Genomic DNA, 17,994 nt, shown 5'->3' with positions numbered 1-17,994 from the left:
CTGCATTCTTTTTACTCCTGCAGATTTTTTTGCTTTGCCAAAGATTCTTCTTCAAGTGGGGGCCTCTGTGTATGTTCCATTCATGGAGTGCATGTGCCCCATGCACCTGAGACTGGAATTTTTTTGTTTACAATGTGAATTGCTTTGCAAATGCACCCTACTCTCCATACTCCCAGTCAAGAGTATAAGGTGCAGTGTGGACTGACCACCTCTCCAGTTCCTTTCTTCTACATGTGGTCTGAGATGGAACTTCTCTAGTGTCTGTAGCTTTACTTGATATTCTTTGTTTTATTAGTTGTAAATAGTTGCAAATAGAACTTTCTTAGCTTAGTTTTGGTTTTAGCTAACCCTCTTACAGAGCTTCGGGGGTGCCCTCCATCTCTGGGTACTGGGTACCTAGCACGCCCAAAGCCCCAGGTTTCAAGAACTGGGTCCTTTGTCTCTGGACACTCATGGCCAGTTACAGCCCTGACATATATTTCTGTTGCCTCAGGAAAGCACATATTCCTTCCAGTTGTAGCATCTGCCAGACTTTCAGTAGCCAAACTCATCAATCCTGTGAGTTCAGACTTCAAACATTCCTGATGGATTGCTTGATGAGACGAGAGTCCAACCCCAGCCTGTGCCCTTTCGAACACGATTGCCTCCAGCTCCAGGAACCCTGTAAGCAGAGTTAAGGACTCTAACATAAAATGGGAATCATGAAGAGGATAAGAATGAACACCCTCACAACAACATATGTAAGAAATCCACTTCTAAATCCTCATCTAAGAAAAGAACTTTTTCCCTGACCCACTCAGTCAAGTAAGACTATGCATTCGAGTATGGGTGTGTCAGGAGTTGAGAACTCATCCCTCAGCACTGAAAACTAAAAAGGTTCAGAGGCTTCTTTCTACTGAAGTAGCAGCACTGGGACTGTCCTTGGGAAAGGAGTAATTGGATGCCTCCAGCACTTATGGTACCGACTCACCTGGAGAAGGAATCGCTGATACTGAGAACCAGTGCCTGACCAAAGCTAGGACCCTGTGAGGTGGGGAGAGTATATGAGACTTGCAGACAGTTTCTGCCACTTATCTAGAGCCTCTCACCTCACAGGGTTCTCGAGCTCAGGATCCAGCCTGAGCCGGGAAGTCTACACTGCGAGTTTTTAATTGCGGTGCAGACATAACCTGAGACTGTTCACGAAGGTATTATCAGTAGAGTCTCTGCAGCAGTGTCATGAGTTCCCTTACCTGGACAACTGGTTGCTCACAGGGAAGTCATGCCAGGAAGTTCAGGGAGCAACTCTATCCTTACTTGGCCTTTTACAATAATTAGGACTCTGAGTCAATGCAGAAAAGTCCACTATAACCTCCATACAGACTCTAGACTCTATTGGAACAACTCTGCACTCAAATACTGCCAGAACATATCTACTGGTTCCAGGCTATGATGATGCTCATCATATCAATGCTGAGGGAGCCCCCAAATAATAGTGAGATCCTGTCTCACCCTCCTAAGCCACATTTCCTCATGTACATATGAGAGACCTTGTGGGAAACTTTGTCTTCAGTGTCTTCATGTTTGGTTACAGATAGCCTATGTCCCAGATAGACACAGTCTACATAAGTTGATTTTGCTCCCGACCAGGATACTAGCCTCACTCAACTAGTGGAAAAACATAGAGACAGTATATGTAGGGATTCTGTTCATCTCTCTTCCACCCACCAAAAGTTGATTACAGATGCCTCTCTGTTAGGTGGGGGGAGCTCATCTAGATGAGCGCATATCCCGAGGTACTCTGTGACCAAATGCTGTACAGCAAAATGAAAGAGATTTTCCACCTGGTGTCAGCATCATCCGCGATCCCCAGAAGGTTTGGGGAGATCCCAACTGTGTTGGACTATTTCCTTTCTCTGAAAATGTTGGGATTGTCATTCAGCTCCTTTCAGGTACACTTAGCAGCTATTAGTGCCTTTCAGCCCCAGTGGACAACTATGCAATCATCACCCATCTGGTCTCCATGAGGTTATTTAAAGGCCTTGTCAGAGCCATTTCTCCAGTACTGAAAGCAGCCCCAGTATGGGATGGCAATCTAGCCCTATTTGCATTAACAAATCCCCCGTTTGAACCTTTGTCCTCATATGCTTTCAGTCATCCATCCAAGAAAGTTGCCTTTCTTATCACAATTATCTCAACAAGGAGAGTGGAAGAACTAGGAGCCCTTATGGCAGACCCTCTATATACAGTCTTCCATAAGGATAAAGTTTCCTTAAGATTACATCCCAAGTTTGTTCCAAAGGTGAGCTCGAAGTTCCACCTGAACCATGTCATCCTCTTTACCTGTCTTATACCCAAAGCCATGTGTCAGAAGGAAGGACATGAAGCTCCACACTTTGGATGTCTGATGAGCCTGGACTTCCTACCTACAGAGAACAAAATTCATCAGGAAATCCCCTAAACTATTTGTCTCCTTGGCTGAATGTGTGGGAGGAGACTTTATGTGAATTTTGGGCTACATCTTGCTTTGCTATAAATTGACTGCAATCCTGCCCCACAAGGTGGGATGGTACACTTCACTAGGGCCCAGGCAGCCTCTGTAGCTTTCCTACAAGATGTCCCTGTTCTTAAGATATGTAGGGCAGCAGTGTTAGCTTTGAGAGACATTATGCCCTGGTTCAGGCTTCGAGAGCAGGGGCCCCCTTTGGCAAAGTAGTTCTTCAATCGGTGGGTACAGCCGAGCAGGGCCGGCTTTAAGACCCGATTAGAATAGTCGGTGGCAGGGCGTCTGCTCCGGGTTTTCCACGGCACCGAAGAACCCCCTGCCGCCGAAGACTCCTGGAGCGGGGCCCTCTTCGGCGCAGGACCTGATTCCAGGGAATCGAGTGAATCGGCTTCAAGGCGGCCCTGCTGCCAAGTTCGTTGTACCCTCCTTCTTAGTGAATACTGCTTGTGAGTCATCTTGAGTGGAATACATGTAGTGACCATCACTTGAGAAAGAAAGAATGATTACTTACCTTGTACAGTAATTGGAGTGCTTCGGGATGGGTATGTCTACACTGCAGCTGGAGTGAACCTCCCAGTCAGGGGAGACATTAGTGGGACTTGTGCTAGTCCACTAAAAATAGCTGTGTGGATGTTGCTGTACCATCAGAGGCTCAGGCTAGCTGCCCAAGCTCAAGCCCACCCTACCCCCTGGTCCAATCTTGGGTAGTTAGCTTGAGCCTCTATCAGTGATGCAATGTCCACACTGCTATTTTTAGCATACTAGGTTGAGCCCCACCAGCATGAGTCTGTTTACCCAAGCTGGGAGGCTTGCTCCGAACTGAAGTGTAGACATACCTTATGTGTATTCCACCACTTCTTCTTCCCTTGAGCTTTGGATCCTTATCCTTAGAATATTCCTGATAGAAGAGGAACTGGAGAGTGGTTGTCTGCACTGCCCTTAAATACTCAGCTTGGAGCACGAGGAGTAGGGGACACTCCTGACAAAAAAATATTTTGGTCTCAGGCACCACAGTTGCATACACACCTTGAGTGGAATAAACACAGGGACCACTCATTGTGAAGAACTCCAGTTACTGTATAAGGTAGGTAACCTTTCTTTATAAGTCCCCATCTCATAAACACTTACTCTCATATATATATATAAAGATTTGCCAGATCGGGGCCTAAATCTGGAAATGATAACGTTGTGGTTGCGGGGGTAATCTTTACATTGTCCCTTGTGCACATGCGTTACAATGTGTTCTTTAATCAAATGCTCTTTCCCCCCCCTTGCCTCATTCAGTGCACATATTGGATGATGGTCTGTATGTAAGGCAAATGTTCTGAATTTATTTATTTATTTATTTTATCCTCAGTGTGTGGTCCCCTGCCCCATTCACTGCACATTCTCCAAGCCCACATTATAGACTCTGCCTCATTCGCTGCACGCCCTCCACTTTATGCAATGGATGAGACTAGGGTTCAAAGTGTAGGTTGGATGATGTGTGATGAAATTGGCAGGGGATTACACACTGAACAATGAGGATAAAAATTAAACATTGAACAGCTGCCACAATTCACCAAGATCCATCCAGGCTGCACAATCATTATGATCATGTTATAAAAGCATATTCAAAAAGAGGCAGAATAATGAAGTGCAGACAACTTTAATTTTGGTATTTCAAGACTTCTGAGAGCTTCATTTTGCAACCTTAACAATATTTTTACATATTTTTGTATGGAATAATATTGCACAATTTTACATCCTTTGGAGCCTGCCTTATTCCATATTCATCTTCATAATACTGACTTAAACAGAATTACACCCACTCACATAATGGTGATTGTGGCTCAGGCTTTCATGCAGCTCTTACCTTCAGAATGTAAACCTTATAGGTCATAAACGATTCACAAAAGCCATTGTAGTGTTAATTTCTTAATTTTGTTGCCATACATGCACCTAATATCCTAAAAGAATGTTTTTTAAAGCAAATAATCTGGTCACTTCTAATTCCTTTTTCCTAAACTTTCAAAGGCTCTAATCCAGGGGTGGGCAAACTTTTTGGCCTGAGGGCCACATCTGGGTATAAAAATTGTATGGCAGGCCGTAAATGCCCACAGAATTGGTGGTTGGGGTGTGGGAGGGTGTGTCTGGCTGAGAATGAGGGGTTTGGGGTGCAGGAGGTGCTCTGGACTGGGACCAAGGGGTTCTGGGGTGGGACCAGAAATGAGGAGTTCAGGGTGTGGGAGGGGGTTTCTGGGCTGGGGTGCGGGGGAGGTGAGGGCTCTGGCTCGGGGTGTGGGCTCTGGGGTAGGGCTGGGGATGAGGGGTTTGGGGTGCAGGAGGGTGCTCTGGGCTGGTACCGAGGGGTTCAGAGGGAGGAGGGGGATCAGGACTGGGGCAGAGGGGGGTTGAGGGCTCCAGCTGGGCGTGCAGGCTCTGGGGTGGGACTGGGGATGAGGTGTTTGGGGTGCAGGAGAGTGCTGGGACAGGGGGGCTGAGGGCGGGGCTCAAGGGTGCAGGTTCTGGGCAGTGCTTACCTCAAGCAGCTCCCGAAAGCAGCAGCATGTCCCTCCTCCAGCTCTTACGTGGAGGCGCAGCCAGGCGTCTCTGCGCGTTGGCCTATCCACAGGTGCCACCCCTGCAACTCCCAGAAGCAGCAGCATGCCCCCCCTATGGCTCCTACATGGCAGCGCAGCGTCGGCCAGTCGGCTCTGCGTGCTGCCCCATCCGCAGGCGCCACCCTCGCAGCTCCCTTTGGTCGTGGCTCCCAGCCAATGGGAGCTGCTGGAGGTGGCGCTTGGGGCGGGGGCAGCATGTGGAGAGAAACCTGGCTGCCCCTACACATAGGAGCCCCTGACCCCCTCCCCGGCTGGAGCTCGAGGATTAAAAGGCCTGATGGGTCGGATGTGGCCCACAGGCCGTAGTTTGCCCACCCTTGCTCTAATCACTTACCTTTATCCCGTTAGTGTGTTATTGTGTCAGTTTAAATAAATTAATCTGGTTTTGAGTTATAGAGTTGCAGAAAACAACTCAAAACACAGCACTATTTTCTGTAGCCCTGTAACCAAAATATTGTCAAAGTGATTGCTTTTCAAAATGGGTGAAAATATTTACTTTTACGCTGTATCTAAACTTGGAGTTGGGGGTGTGATTCCCATGGAGTCCAGGCAGATTTGTAGTTGAGACGGCTAGCCCGTGTAGCTGTTCACAGCTGCTGTGCTACCGTGGCTATACTATTTTTAGTGCATGAGCTCAATGAGAACTAGCATAAGTATGTCTGCGTGAGCTAGGAATCACACCCCTAGCTCCAAGTGTAGACATAGCCTGGGTCTTAAACCTTTGGTTGGTAAGTTTTACCCCACAAGTAATACTTAAAATGGAGTTAATCAGATCTTGAAAATAAATAAATATGTATAATGGAAAATCTGATCATTAAATCCTGCTGTCATGGGCAGTGCTTCTATAACCTATAATGTTATTCATTCACTTACTAATAATTTTAAATGCTATACAAAATGAAACCAAAAGGGCCTAACAATATATTTGTGTTTAGTAAAGGGCCTTGGGGGTTGCCCGCTTTCTCTGCTTTATTTAAGCAAAAGTCATAAACATCAGATTCTGATTTTTTTTTACCAGATGTTCAAGAATAGAAGATGGAAAATAAAATTACATAAACAGCATCTGATACCTATAAATTCACAGTAGGATAACCAAGCAACCTGATTCTTTAGAGTGGCAGACTATATTTTGTCTGTGGATGGCAGCCTTAAATTATCATATACTTACTGAATTTGTTAGATGGTAACAAAGGACTAAGTATTTTACTGTTGAATTACTATGTATTGATTTGGGGCTAAATTCTGATGATCTTAGTCCCTTGAAACCAATCGGAGTTTTCCATGAATAATACCATCAGGGTTTGAGTCTTAGTTTTTATCATTTTGTTTTCAATTTTGTGCTAACAAATTATTCCAAAAAACATGAAATACCTGCAATCTGTTGAACTTCCATATCATGCATAATTAATTAATTCTGAGCGGGGTTATGTGTTTTGATTTATTTTTGAGAAAGAAACGAATTGGCTAAACAACTGCTAGAAGTTACTCTTTGATAATCATCAATTTATTTCTAATTTTGAAGAGATTACTGAACCTAATGATACTTGTATATCTACCGCAAAGTTTAAGAAGTGCTGCCAATGCTAGGAACAAAAGGAGACTTCACACTGATGTTGGCCCTTCTTTAATTATTAACAATATGTGGGAATGTTCAAACAGTTTCCTTGCAAAAATTGCCACCAGCATGGTAAATAGAAACCACCTCCTTTTTAAGAAACAGAAGCCACTGAAATGTAATGAACTGTATTTCAAAATATCAGCAAATTAAAATGGAGCTTCACCATGCTCTCTGCAGAGTTGGATTCTAATATAACTTTGGGGTTATGGCTCTTTTTTGCATGAAAGTTGAGTATTTTTTCTATTTTTATATATATTCTTGAAAAATATTTTCTCTCACCTAACAGAACTTAGATTTTCTTTTTAATCTTAAAGATGTATTTCCTTCTGGCTTGGTCCCTAATTTTAGCAATTTTGTTCATTGTGACCCAGTCTCTGACTGCTGACATAGATGTCACCTGCTGAGATAGTTTTATATACTTCCACCAACTAGCTCCATTTAAAATAATATCCCCTTAATATGGGAAAGAACTCTTAGCCTTAGTGAAAGTTGAAACTCTCTCTCCACCTTCTCAGCTCTGGGACACTCTGGTAACAAAATTCTTCACTGGATTATTTGTGATTGTGTGCATGCACATGGCAATGACACCATCCCTTCATGCTCTTTGCTTCTGCCTTTCTTATGAGTAATGGAGTACTGAAATTGTCAGAAATCCTGCTTTCGTAGGGCACCAGTTCCTTAAACTATCCACTAGTCTCTTGATCAACCTTTTTGAGTTTCCAAGAATGTACTGTTTGGGTCTATCCAAGTAGCCCACTAAACTCCCAGAAATGATTAAACTATCACTCATGTTATCAGATCATTCATTTTTAAAATTGGAAAGTTTTGTTGTTTCTTGGCTAGTGTAGAGTCAGCCCCAGTTAATAATATACAACTTAATCAGTCGGAAGTGTGTTATTCTCAATTATGTGGAAACAAGTATGAAAATCTGAATGTAATAGTTTTTAAATAACACTGTTTAATTATTGTGGTTAGTTACAGTAATTAAAGTAATAATTAAATAACTATCACAGAATATCAAAGTATCAGGGACATAAGAGACTCTCTTAAACTTAATGAAAATACATGTCTGCTGTAGACAGAACAAATATCATTGTTTGATTATTACTCTTAATGTGGGAAGACATAAATGCAATTCATCCACTCTTAACAAAACACTGTGTGTCAAAAAGTTATATGACCTGCTCATTGTAAGACTTGAATCTTCAAAAGAAAAACCCAGATGAATTAAGAAGCTTTTTATAAAACTGCAGCATTTCACCTCTTAAGAAGTAACTGTAGCATAATCTTTGAGACTTCATCACACATTCACACGCACAAAATCAAGTACTGTTTTATATCAAATATAGATTGACAACAATGTTTTCCTGCATCTGTTCTGCCCACATAAGAAGCCAGCTTCATAGCCTGGATGTGTCCTGAGGCTGAAACTTCTTATAAATATAAGAATTTTTTATAATGGCAGCTGAGTATGGTATCCAGCTGTGGATCTGCTTATGTATTGTTTGCAGTATTCTCTGGACTTGTTTTATATAGTATATGGCAATATGTTGTCATACAAATGTCATGATTAATGCTTATTTACGAAAGCTTGTGTAAATATCTAAGAACTGAGTCAAACAACGTGCAAGTTAAACAGTATGTTTTCTGAATATTGGAATGACATATCCCAGGAGGCTATTGAGTTGGATAGTGGATGTTCTTTCTGCGTATATAGAACAGTTTCATATGTAGCATGGAATCATCATTTTAATATTGTTAAAAAGAAGTCTCTCCTACATTGTTTATAACATTTCATATTCCTTTCTTCATGTGAGTTTGCCTTTTCATAAGAATCAACTAAAATGGCAGTCATTATCTCTGTGTGAGATAATCCAGAAGTTAGATAGTTTTTTTTATTGCTAAAACTTTTACTAATGAAAATTTTCCAAGACCAGATTTATGACACATTTTTATGATCTATGTTTTGTAGTTTGATTTTCTACTATATGTTTAGACAAGCAGTGCTTTCTGAGCAAAATCACTATGTTGTAATTGTTGTTAATTCATTTTATAGCAGCATAGTCTCTTATTAGGATGTTATTGTAAAAGTTTTGAGCTTTGATATGTAGTTTAAATCTCACTGGAGGATTTTGATGGCTGTGATGGATTTTCGTACACCTAATTATGAACACTCCATCTATTTTTTCTTCTTTAGATACAGCTTCTGTATGAACTGACTGACATCATGAGCAAAGTCTGGAATAAGATTCAGAAGAGAGGTATGCTGTATCAATCTTCTGTCTACACGGAGTCTGTGACAGGGCCTGCTCCTCCTAGCTCTCCAATTAAAAGTAGTGTTGGGACAGCTCCACCGGATACCAGCACATATAGCCCATCTGCTGACTTTGGAACCACTACAGAGGTAAGTGTTTCTGGAAAAAAAATAAATCCTATGAAGGACGATCTGCAAAATGTGGCAAGTGACCAATTAAGAATCACAAAGATAAAATAAGAGTAACAGTATTCCTATATACTGTAGTTTTAACTATAATCTGCTAAACATGCAATACTGTAAATTTGAGGAAACTGGAGGAGGAAGGAAGGAAATGGTTACAATATTGCTGCCATATTAATTATATAACTAGCTCACTGCTATTAGAAAGGTATGAATGCTGATTCTTTTAGACAATAAGTAGGGCCCTACCAAATTCATGGTCCGTTTCGGTTAATTTCATGGTTGTAGGATTTTAAAAATAGTAAATGTCACGATTTCAGATATTTAAATTTGAAATTTCACGGTGTTGTAATTGTAGGCGTCCTGATACAAAAAGGAGTTGTGAGAGAGTCACAAGTTTATTGTGTGGGGAGGGGGGTTGCGGTACTACTACTCGTACTTCTGCGCAGCTGCTGGCGGTGGCTCTGCCTTCAGAGCTGAGTAGTTGGAGAGCAGCGGCTGCTGGCAAGGAGCCCAGCTCTGAAGGCAGAGCAGCAGCGCAGAAGTAAGGCTGGCATGGTATGGTATTTCCACCCTTACTTCTGCGTTGCTGCCTGTAGAGCTGGGCCCTCAGTCAGCAGCCGCTACTCTCCGACCACCCAGCTCTGAAGGCAGCACAGAAGTATGGGTGGCAATACCACAACCCCCCCTAAAATAACCTTGTGACACTCCCCCCCAACTCCTTTAAGAGTCAGGACCCCGAATTTGAGAAACACTGGTCTCCCCCATGAAATCTGTATAGTATAGGATAAATGCACACAAAAGACTAGATTTCATGGGGGGGAGACCAGATTTCACGGTCCGTGACACGTTTTTCATGGCCGTGAATTTGGTAGGGCCCTAACTATAAGTGTAAGAAAATTATATTTAGGTGTTTTTAAAAACAGAATATGAAGGAGTTTTTCAGGTGCAGAATTATAAAGGTGATGGTGGCTGGCCTATATATTTTTGCTCGGACTGGGGCCAGGTGAATTTTTTGTCTTTAGTTTACTGCCTGGTCTAAGTCTCTACAGCTTGCACAGGTTGTATTGATAGCCATATTTGGGCATGGAGAAGAATTTGCTTCCCTACTGTACTGGCTGAATCAAGGCGGGTTTTTCACCTTCATGGATGCATCTGCTGAGCCTGTTTTATGAATGTGGTGCCTTTCAGGCAGTTGTAACTGAGCATAATAATGCTTGTGGCAACTGGACACTATGCACTTGGAAAGTCATGGGACTTGTGACTTTGCATCAATGTGGTTGTTAAGGTCAGCTGGTTAAATTAATTAGCTGACCTGACACAAACCGAGCTCATGGGTATATTGATGGGTCAAGGAGCTAGTGGTAAACATATTGGGTGGGATAAGGATAGTCCTGTGCCGTGCTGCATGTATGGAATGCCAGGTTCTTTCCACAGACATGAAAGTATGGGAAGTACAGTTCTGGAGAGACGAGACAGTTTCCTATTTTTTGGTTAAGCTTGGCTGTTCTTAGAGCAGGCCTTTATGACACATGGGAACAGGGTTAGCCAGTTAGTTTGAATTCTGGAGTTCTACTGAAAAAAGTTGTGACCAAAATTGCTTTAACTCTATACAAATTATCATAGAATCATAGAATCTCAGGGTTGGAAGGGACCTCAGGAGGTCATCTAGTCCAACCCCCTGCTCAAAGCAGGACCAAACCCAACTAAATCATCCCAGCCAGGGCTTTGTCAAGCCTGACCTTAAAAACCTCTAAGGAAGGAGATTCCACCACCTCCCTAGGTAACCCATTCCAGTTCTTCACCACCCTACTAGTGAAAAAGTTTTTCCTAATGTCCAACCTAAACCTCCCCCTCTGCAACTTGAGACCATTACTCCTTGTTCTGTCATCTTCTACCACTGAGAACAGTCTAGATCCATCCTCTTTGGAACCCCCTTTCAGGTAGTTGAAAGCAGCTATCAAATCCCCCCTCATTCTTCTCTTCTGCAGGCTAAACAATCCCAGTTCCCTCAGCCTCTCCTCATAAGTCATGTGCTCCGGCCCCCTAATCATTTTTGTTGCCCTCTGCTGGACTCTCTCCAATTTATCCACATCCTTCTTGTAGTGTGGGGCCCAAAACTGGACACAGTACTCCAAATGAGGCCTCACCAGTGCTGAATAGAGGGGAATGATCACATCAGCTTGTTAATTTTAGGGCAGTTGGAGGCTGGGAGAAATTGGAGGTGGTGACTGGCAGGGCCCACTTATCACATCCATTTTACATAGAATCAGAGAGATTACTGTCATTAAAAGGATGGAATTGGAATTCTTCTTGTTAATCTAGTTTCACTGCAGTATTTGCCTTGTATTACTGGAGTTGCTTGGGTTTCATTTTTATTGATATGTTAGTTTATTATGTATGCTCTACCATGCAAAATCTAGATGAGATACAAAAGTGAAGATAAACAATAACAGTGACAAAACATTATGGCTACACAACCAACAGTTCATCAGCTACTGACATTAAATCCCTTGTTTAAAAAAAAAAATAGCCATCACCGCCATTATAAATAACTGTATGTTTTGCCCCCTCTTTTCTTTATATTAATAGCAGTATATAAGAATTTGGAGTACTTGCTGTACCCAGACAACTACGTGAAACTGATTTAGTAATTTTTAAAATCAATTTGTGGCTAAAGTGGTTGTGATTTGATGGATCCAAGTGAAGCTACTATATCCTTTCCCCTTGAAAATTTTGTTGAATCATTTATTTCACTTCAGTTTTTTCTCCTGCTCTCAAGAAAATGTTGAGCTCTAGCCAAACAAGATTTATGTCTTGACCTGAACCTAAGTGTAGCATTGTGAGTTAGCCAACAAAGGATGATACCAGAAAATGAAGTCAATAATTTTCCTTTCTGAGACTGAGCACATCATCTCAGTCAGCTATTCAGTACAGTACTTAGAGCCAGTATTTGTGCTCAGTGTTTGATTTCTCAGTTAGAAGCTTATTAGAGCATCACTGAAGCATCAGGCAAACTACTCAGTTTCTATCCTCCTTTCCAATGTGGATTGCATCATCACGCAGGACGATGATTTTAATGCTTGTATTTCGATAAAGTTGCAGGTTGTGTGAAGTAAAAGTTTTGCTTTTGCATATCTCTGAAATTCTAATTCTGAGAGCTCATGAAGCTATTGTAGTGGTAAACTAAATCTAATCTGTGAATTACCAGCAAAGCAAAAGTACACCTCTACCCCGATATAACACTGTCCTTGGGAGCCAAAAAATCTTACCGCGTTATAGGTGAAACCACGTTTTATCGAACTTGCTCTGATCCGCTGGAGTGCTTTACCGCCTTATATCTGAATTTGTGTTATATAGGGTCGCGTTATATCGGGGTAGAGGTGTATATCTATAGTATGTTAAAATAACTTTAAATGTATGTGTCAGAATGGCAGAGTATTGCATTCAATCCTGTGGCCTTAATCCTAGTTTACTGATAGTGATTCATAATAGAATACTTAATTTATACAGTACTTTCCAAAAAAGGATCTCAAAGCACTTTACAAAGAAAAATATAATTGTGCTAGAGACTGTACAAACACATTGTTAAAGATAGGCCTTGCTGTAAGGAGTTTACCATGTAAACATGCAATCAAAGGATGGTAGGGAAATGAGAGGCACAGTCAGAAAAATAACCTGAGGCCATGCAGCATGTTATTGGCAGAGATGCGAATACAATGCACATGCCCTAAATTGAAGTCCAGTGGCCTAAGCAATGGACCACACTAATTCTTGACTGGGATTAGGTTCTATTCCATGCACATGGGGCAACATGGAAGAAGGCACAAAGACATGAATAGGAGAAAATGAAAGGGTATTAAGGCTGGTAGCATTTGTGGAATGAATGGAGTGAGGGGGAAAATGGTAGGAGATGAAGCCTGAGATATAGGGTGAAGTTTTGTTGGGTAGTAACTTGAAGATGAGGATGAGAAGATTAAGTTTGATAGAATTAGCAGGAGGAAGCCTTTAGAATGACTTAAACAGGGGACTAATGCTGTCTGATCAACAGACAAGGTAAATCATATTGACTGCTATGTTTTTAGTGAATTAGATGGGAACAACATGAGTATTAAGGAGATCAGAGAGGAGGCAGCAGTCAAAGTTGAGATAAGCATGTGCACAAGTGTTTTCGCCATTGGAAAAGAAAGGAAAATTTAAAACATTGTGAAGAAAGAAGCAATAAGATTTAGGGGTAGCCTATTTGCGTGACAAGAGAAGTCAGATTGTGCCCTAAAATAGACCAGGAGGCTGAGGATGGTGCAGAGGAAAAGGGCTTGTAGGAACCAGTGCATTTGGAAAGCAAATGGTTGAAATATCTTGAGAGAATCCTGGTCCAGTGGCTTGCTCCAATAAGCCAAGATAGCATTCTAAAAACAAATTATCCTTTAAGGACAGTTCAATATGATATGGAAGCCTCCTGGAAAGGCTCTAACCTCAGCCCAAAGGGAGGTGGTAAGTAAAGGTAATAGGAAAGTACCTCCTTGCACTCCCTCTTCCCCCATCTCCACAACCAAACTGAAAAGTAAGCTTAAAGAGTCTGGCTGTGTGAGAAAGTATGGAGAATTCATATTAGAAAAACATATAGCCATGAGATTCTGGGCTAGTATTAGTAGTGTCATCTTTAAGGATATGAAAGTCCTTTATGAGTCTTTGAGATGGCAGAATCAGGTTCTGGGAGAAAGCCAGTCATCCTAGGTGTGACCCATATGTCACTAGGATACCCACATTGGTCTTGGTTCCCTTACCAGGTAGTTGCGACCCAAAGAACCTCTTTTTGATCTGGCCCTTTTTTGAATCTGAGGATTGATGTAAAAAGCATGGTCATCACTCCTTTCTCTAGGCTTGTTTTGTACTCAGGCCTGGTCTACACTGGGGGGGGGGTCGATGTAAGATACACAGCTTCAGCTATGGGAATACCGTAGCTGAAGTCGAAGTATCTTATTCCGACTTACCTCTCGTCCTCACCGCACGGGATCAACGTCCGCGGCTCCCCCGCCGACTCCGCTACCGCTGCTCACTCCGGTGTAGTTCCGGAGTTGACGGGGAGCGCGTTCGGGGATCGATATATTGCGTCTAGATGAGACGCGATATATCGATCCCCGATAAATCGATCGCTACCCGCCGATACAGCGGGTAGTCTGGACGTACCCTAAGTTACCAGCAGGAACAAAGTGAACTAGCATAGGGCCTGTTATGTCATCCAACTAGGTCTTGATGATGCAAACAAGGTCAAATGTATCAAGCATGGTATTAACAAGCCCTTGCCCATTAATAGGAAAGAGTCACAGCTATTTAACACCCAGATTTTACTTTGCTTAAAATCGTTATGATCTGGTGGGCAGTCTTCCTGATTCTACTTATTTTTCTTTTAATTTCCTCACTTAATTTCTGAGATTTTACAATGAAGGTAGCCACTATTTTGACATGACAGAGTGAAACCATGTGGGCTGCTGTGTAGGAAGCAGCTTACCGCCCCCCCTCCAGTCCCCCAACTATTCCTGGACCTACATACTTTCCTCTTGACATCATTGACATTGCAGGTGCACCGGGAGAGTTGTAAAAGAAATGGAGGCCATAGCGTTATTTCACAGGGGGAAAAATCAGTGTTGGCCAAATAGAGTATGACACAATAAAAAGAAAATAAACCTTATTCTCAAGTTTCTAATAGGCTATTGCTGACAGAGTAAAAATAAAATTATAAAGTAATTCTGTTTTGCAGTTGTCATTGGTTGTTTCAGAAATTATAGTGTATTGGCAGAGCATTTCCAAAAGTTAGAGTGCCAGTAAGGGTTGATGTCATAATAACAGAGTTGCCATCCCACCCTTGAGGAAGGGATTGTCAACCCTTTAAAATCAAATGTGGGAAGCAAGCAAACAACAAACCTCTCCCAAAACAACTCAGGGCCATTTTCCTCCTGCGGGGCAATTAATCTCTCATAGATCCCTTTTTCAGCAGGGTGGCTTAATTAAAACAAACAGACAAATAAAATTCCCCTATGGGTACAGTGGCCACGGAGTCCTTGTCCTCCCTTGAACTGAGAAGGATGGGATTGAGGAGAAAAGAGACAATCTCCTGACTCCAGTCCCCTTCCCTGCACTTGGGATGAAGCTGGAAGCATCAAGGATTACCCCCATCCTCCTGAAAGCTTTTTATGCCCCGTTTAGACGGGGTTTATTTGCACCAGTGGAATTAAACCACTGCAAATCACCATTGTAGAAGCAATAGTGCAGTGAATTGACAATGGGGGTTTGTAGCTGTGTAGTTATACTACTACACCCCCCCCCCCATAACCAACAACAACAACAAAGCCTGTATATACAAGATCTGAGCTTCTTATGTCTGCCACTCTGTGAGGCACAGTTGTCAGCTCCACCTTTCAACTGCCCAAGGGGCGACAACCATCAGCCCCTAAAACCAAGGCAGTTCTGACTGGCTAGGCTTTTCCTCTAAGCCCTGCGTAAGGGTGCAATCCCTTCATGGTTTAGCCAAAGATGGATTATTGTATAGTCATCTTAAGAACTCTGGAAAGATCTGTCTGTATAGAACTGAACTGCAGTTGCATGCCTACTGGAACCAAAACTAGCATTTTAAAGCCTTGCATTCATTGTTACACACATGTTGTAGTTAGTCCTTGCTAATCACTTTCTGGGTGTCTGTTGAAATCTAAATTACTTTTGCAAGGCCATAGCTGTCCCCTCTTTCACAGCCCCATGTGTGACAGACGAGTGGGAAAAGTGTGTGTGTGTATATGTATATGTATATGTATATATAATTAATTTCAGGGTGGGAGGGAGACAGAGACATATTATTTGCATCTCATAGAAGCAGTGAGAGAGCCTTTGGGAGATTGTTGAGGAAGTAAAGAACAGCCTCTTTCCACTTCTGGTCTAGGGTTGCCAACTTTCTAATTGCACAAAACCAAACACCCTTTCCCTGCCCCCTGCCCTGCCCCTTCTCTGAGACCCTGCCCCCACTCACTCCAGCCCCCCCTTCCTCTGTCACTCACTCTCCCCCACCCTCACTCACTTTCACTAGGCTGGGGCAGGGCGTTGGGAGGGGATTTGGGGAATGGGGTCTGGCAGGGTGTTCTGACCTGGGGCTGGGAGTTTGGGTGCAGGTGGGGTGGGAGGTCTGGGAGGAGTTAGGGTGTGGCAGTAGGTTCCGACCTGGAGCAGAGGCTTCCCTAGGGGCTGCAGGGACATGCCGTTTGCTTCCGAGAGTTGCACGGAGCCAGAGAAGGCAGGGAGCCCACCTTAGCCGCGCTGTGCCGCTGACTGGATTTTTAATGGCCCGGTCAATGGAGGTGACCGGAGCCTCCAGGATCCCTTTTCAACCAGGTGTTCTGGTTGAAAACCGAATGCCTGGCAACCCTATTCTGCTCCTTGTTCCCTAGATTTGAGTCAAGCTGATTCCTCTTATTTTCCACACTGCCTGGATTCTAGCAGGGGGTGCATTAAGAGCACAGGACAGAGAGCCTCCCTCCTGTCAATGCTGGCACCTGGTGGCCAGGAGAATTAATTGCAGGAAACATTCTGCTTGATCCCTGAGCACTACTATATGCATGACACTTGGCAGGGCTGCAAGTTGTAAAAAACCTAATTTTGAACAACATTTGGCCATTTCATTTTACCAAACATTTGGGAAATACTTTTATCATCACAATTTATCTCTCCTTAAGGTGGAATGTTTAACTTTTCATACCTACTAGTACTTAATATAAAACTTCTAGATATACACATTTTGGTTTTTAAGGGTGGGATTTTCAAAAGCACTCAGCATGGGCCTAGCTTTGCTCCCAATGAAGTCAATGGGAGGTGATGTCAGTGGGAGCAAAGATAGGTTCACACTGGGTGCTTTTGAAAAATCCCATAATATATACTTAACTTTATTATTTTCTGTTCAATTCTGATAAAATGTTTAGAATTTTGTGACACTAGTATTTTTTTAAAGAATTGAGGAGATAATATATGAAAGTGGGTCATGTGAACCACCTTTGTCAAATTTAGCTCCCCAAAGCTAAGTATATGCAATTTTTATACTTAGTGCTGCAAACTAAGAACAACAACAATAATATAGGTAGACTCATTACACCACAGTATTTATTTCTACTGGTTTGACTTTGGATGTGGGTTTTTTAATTTCAAATATTTTAGCTACATGATTGGAGATTGGCATTGAAATTCACTATGGTAAAACATTTCATTTACATATTTATATTATTACAATCTTTTGGGACCATTTTGAAATTACAGTGTCTGTTTTGTTTATATGTTCCTACAATTTACATTTAAAACTTTGACGATTGTCAAACAAAAATACCCCATGCCATCGGTATGAATTTTTGAACTTTATACATTTTACATTTAAAGCATTACACTATTCTGGTGGGGCCAAATGATTATTTTTAAAGGCTTCTTTCAAGTGCAGTAGGCTTGCTATAAATGAATTAAAAAAAAGTAAACTCTACAAATTGTTTATATTAAATAGCAAAAGAAGTATTTGTTTATAAGATCCACAGATTATTTATACTTTAAGCTGTAAGTAATTCATTTCATGCTGACAAGTTGATAGGGAGCACTGCACTCCTGTACGGGTAAAGCTATCTAGCTTCCTGAATTTCAATCTGGGTGGTGGCAGAGGAAAAACGTGAGTGAGAGGCTTAAGTACTGGGTCTTAGAAACAGTTAATCATTTTTACCACCCTGCATTAGAACAGCAAGAGCAAAGGTAGTGCATACTACAACAGGCCACTTGTTTCTGTTTACTTAAGTACAAACAGTGGTAGAAGTGTTTAGTCCTTGGGGAAGCT

General features: G+C 42.2%; 1 protein-coding gene across 1 annotated transcript in view; it reads left to right on the top strand.

The window, feature by feature from the left end:
• VPS13B (vacuolar protein sorting 13 homolog B) overlaps positions 1-17,994 on the top strand; it is a 902,514-nt gene that overhangs the window by 535,043 nt on the left and 349,477 nt on the right. The window contains exon 25 of the mRNA XM_045002958.1: positions 8,904-9,110. Within this exon, the coding sequence (XP_044858893.1) occupies positions 8,904-9,110 (207 nt within the window). The remainder of the gene's footprint in view (positions 1-8,903; positions 9,111-17,994) is intronic.

Source organism: Mauremys mutica, chromosome 2 (assembly GCF_020497125.1).
Source record: "Mauremys mutica isolate MM-2020 ecotype Southern chromosome 2, ASM2049712v1, whole genome shotgun sequence".
Classification (NCBI taxonomy): Eukaryota; Metazoa; Chordata; order Testudines; family Geoemydidae; genus Mauremys; species Mauremys mutica.
Note: the sequence above shows the minus strand (reverse complement) of the source record. Positions and strands in the feature narration are given on the sequence as shown.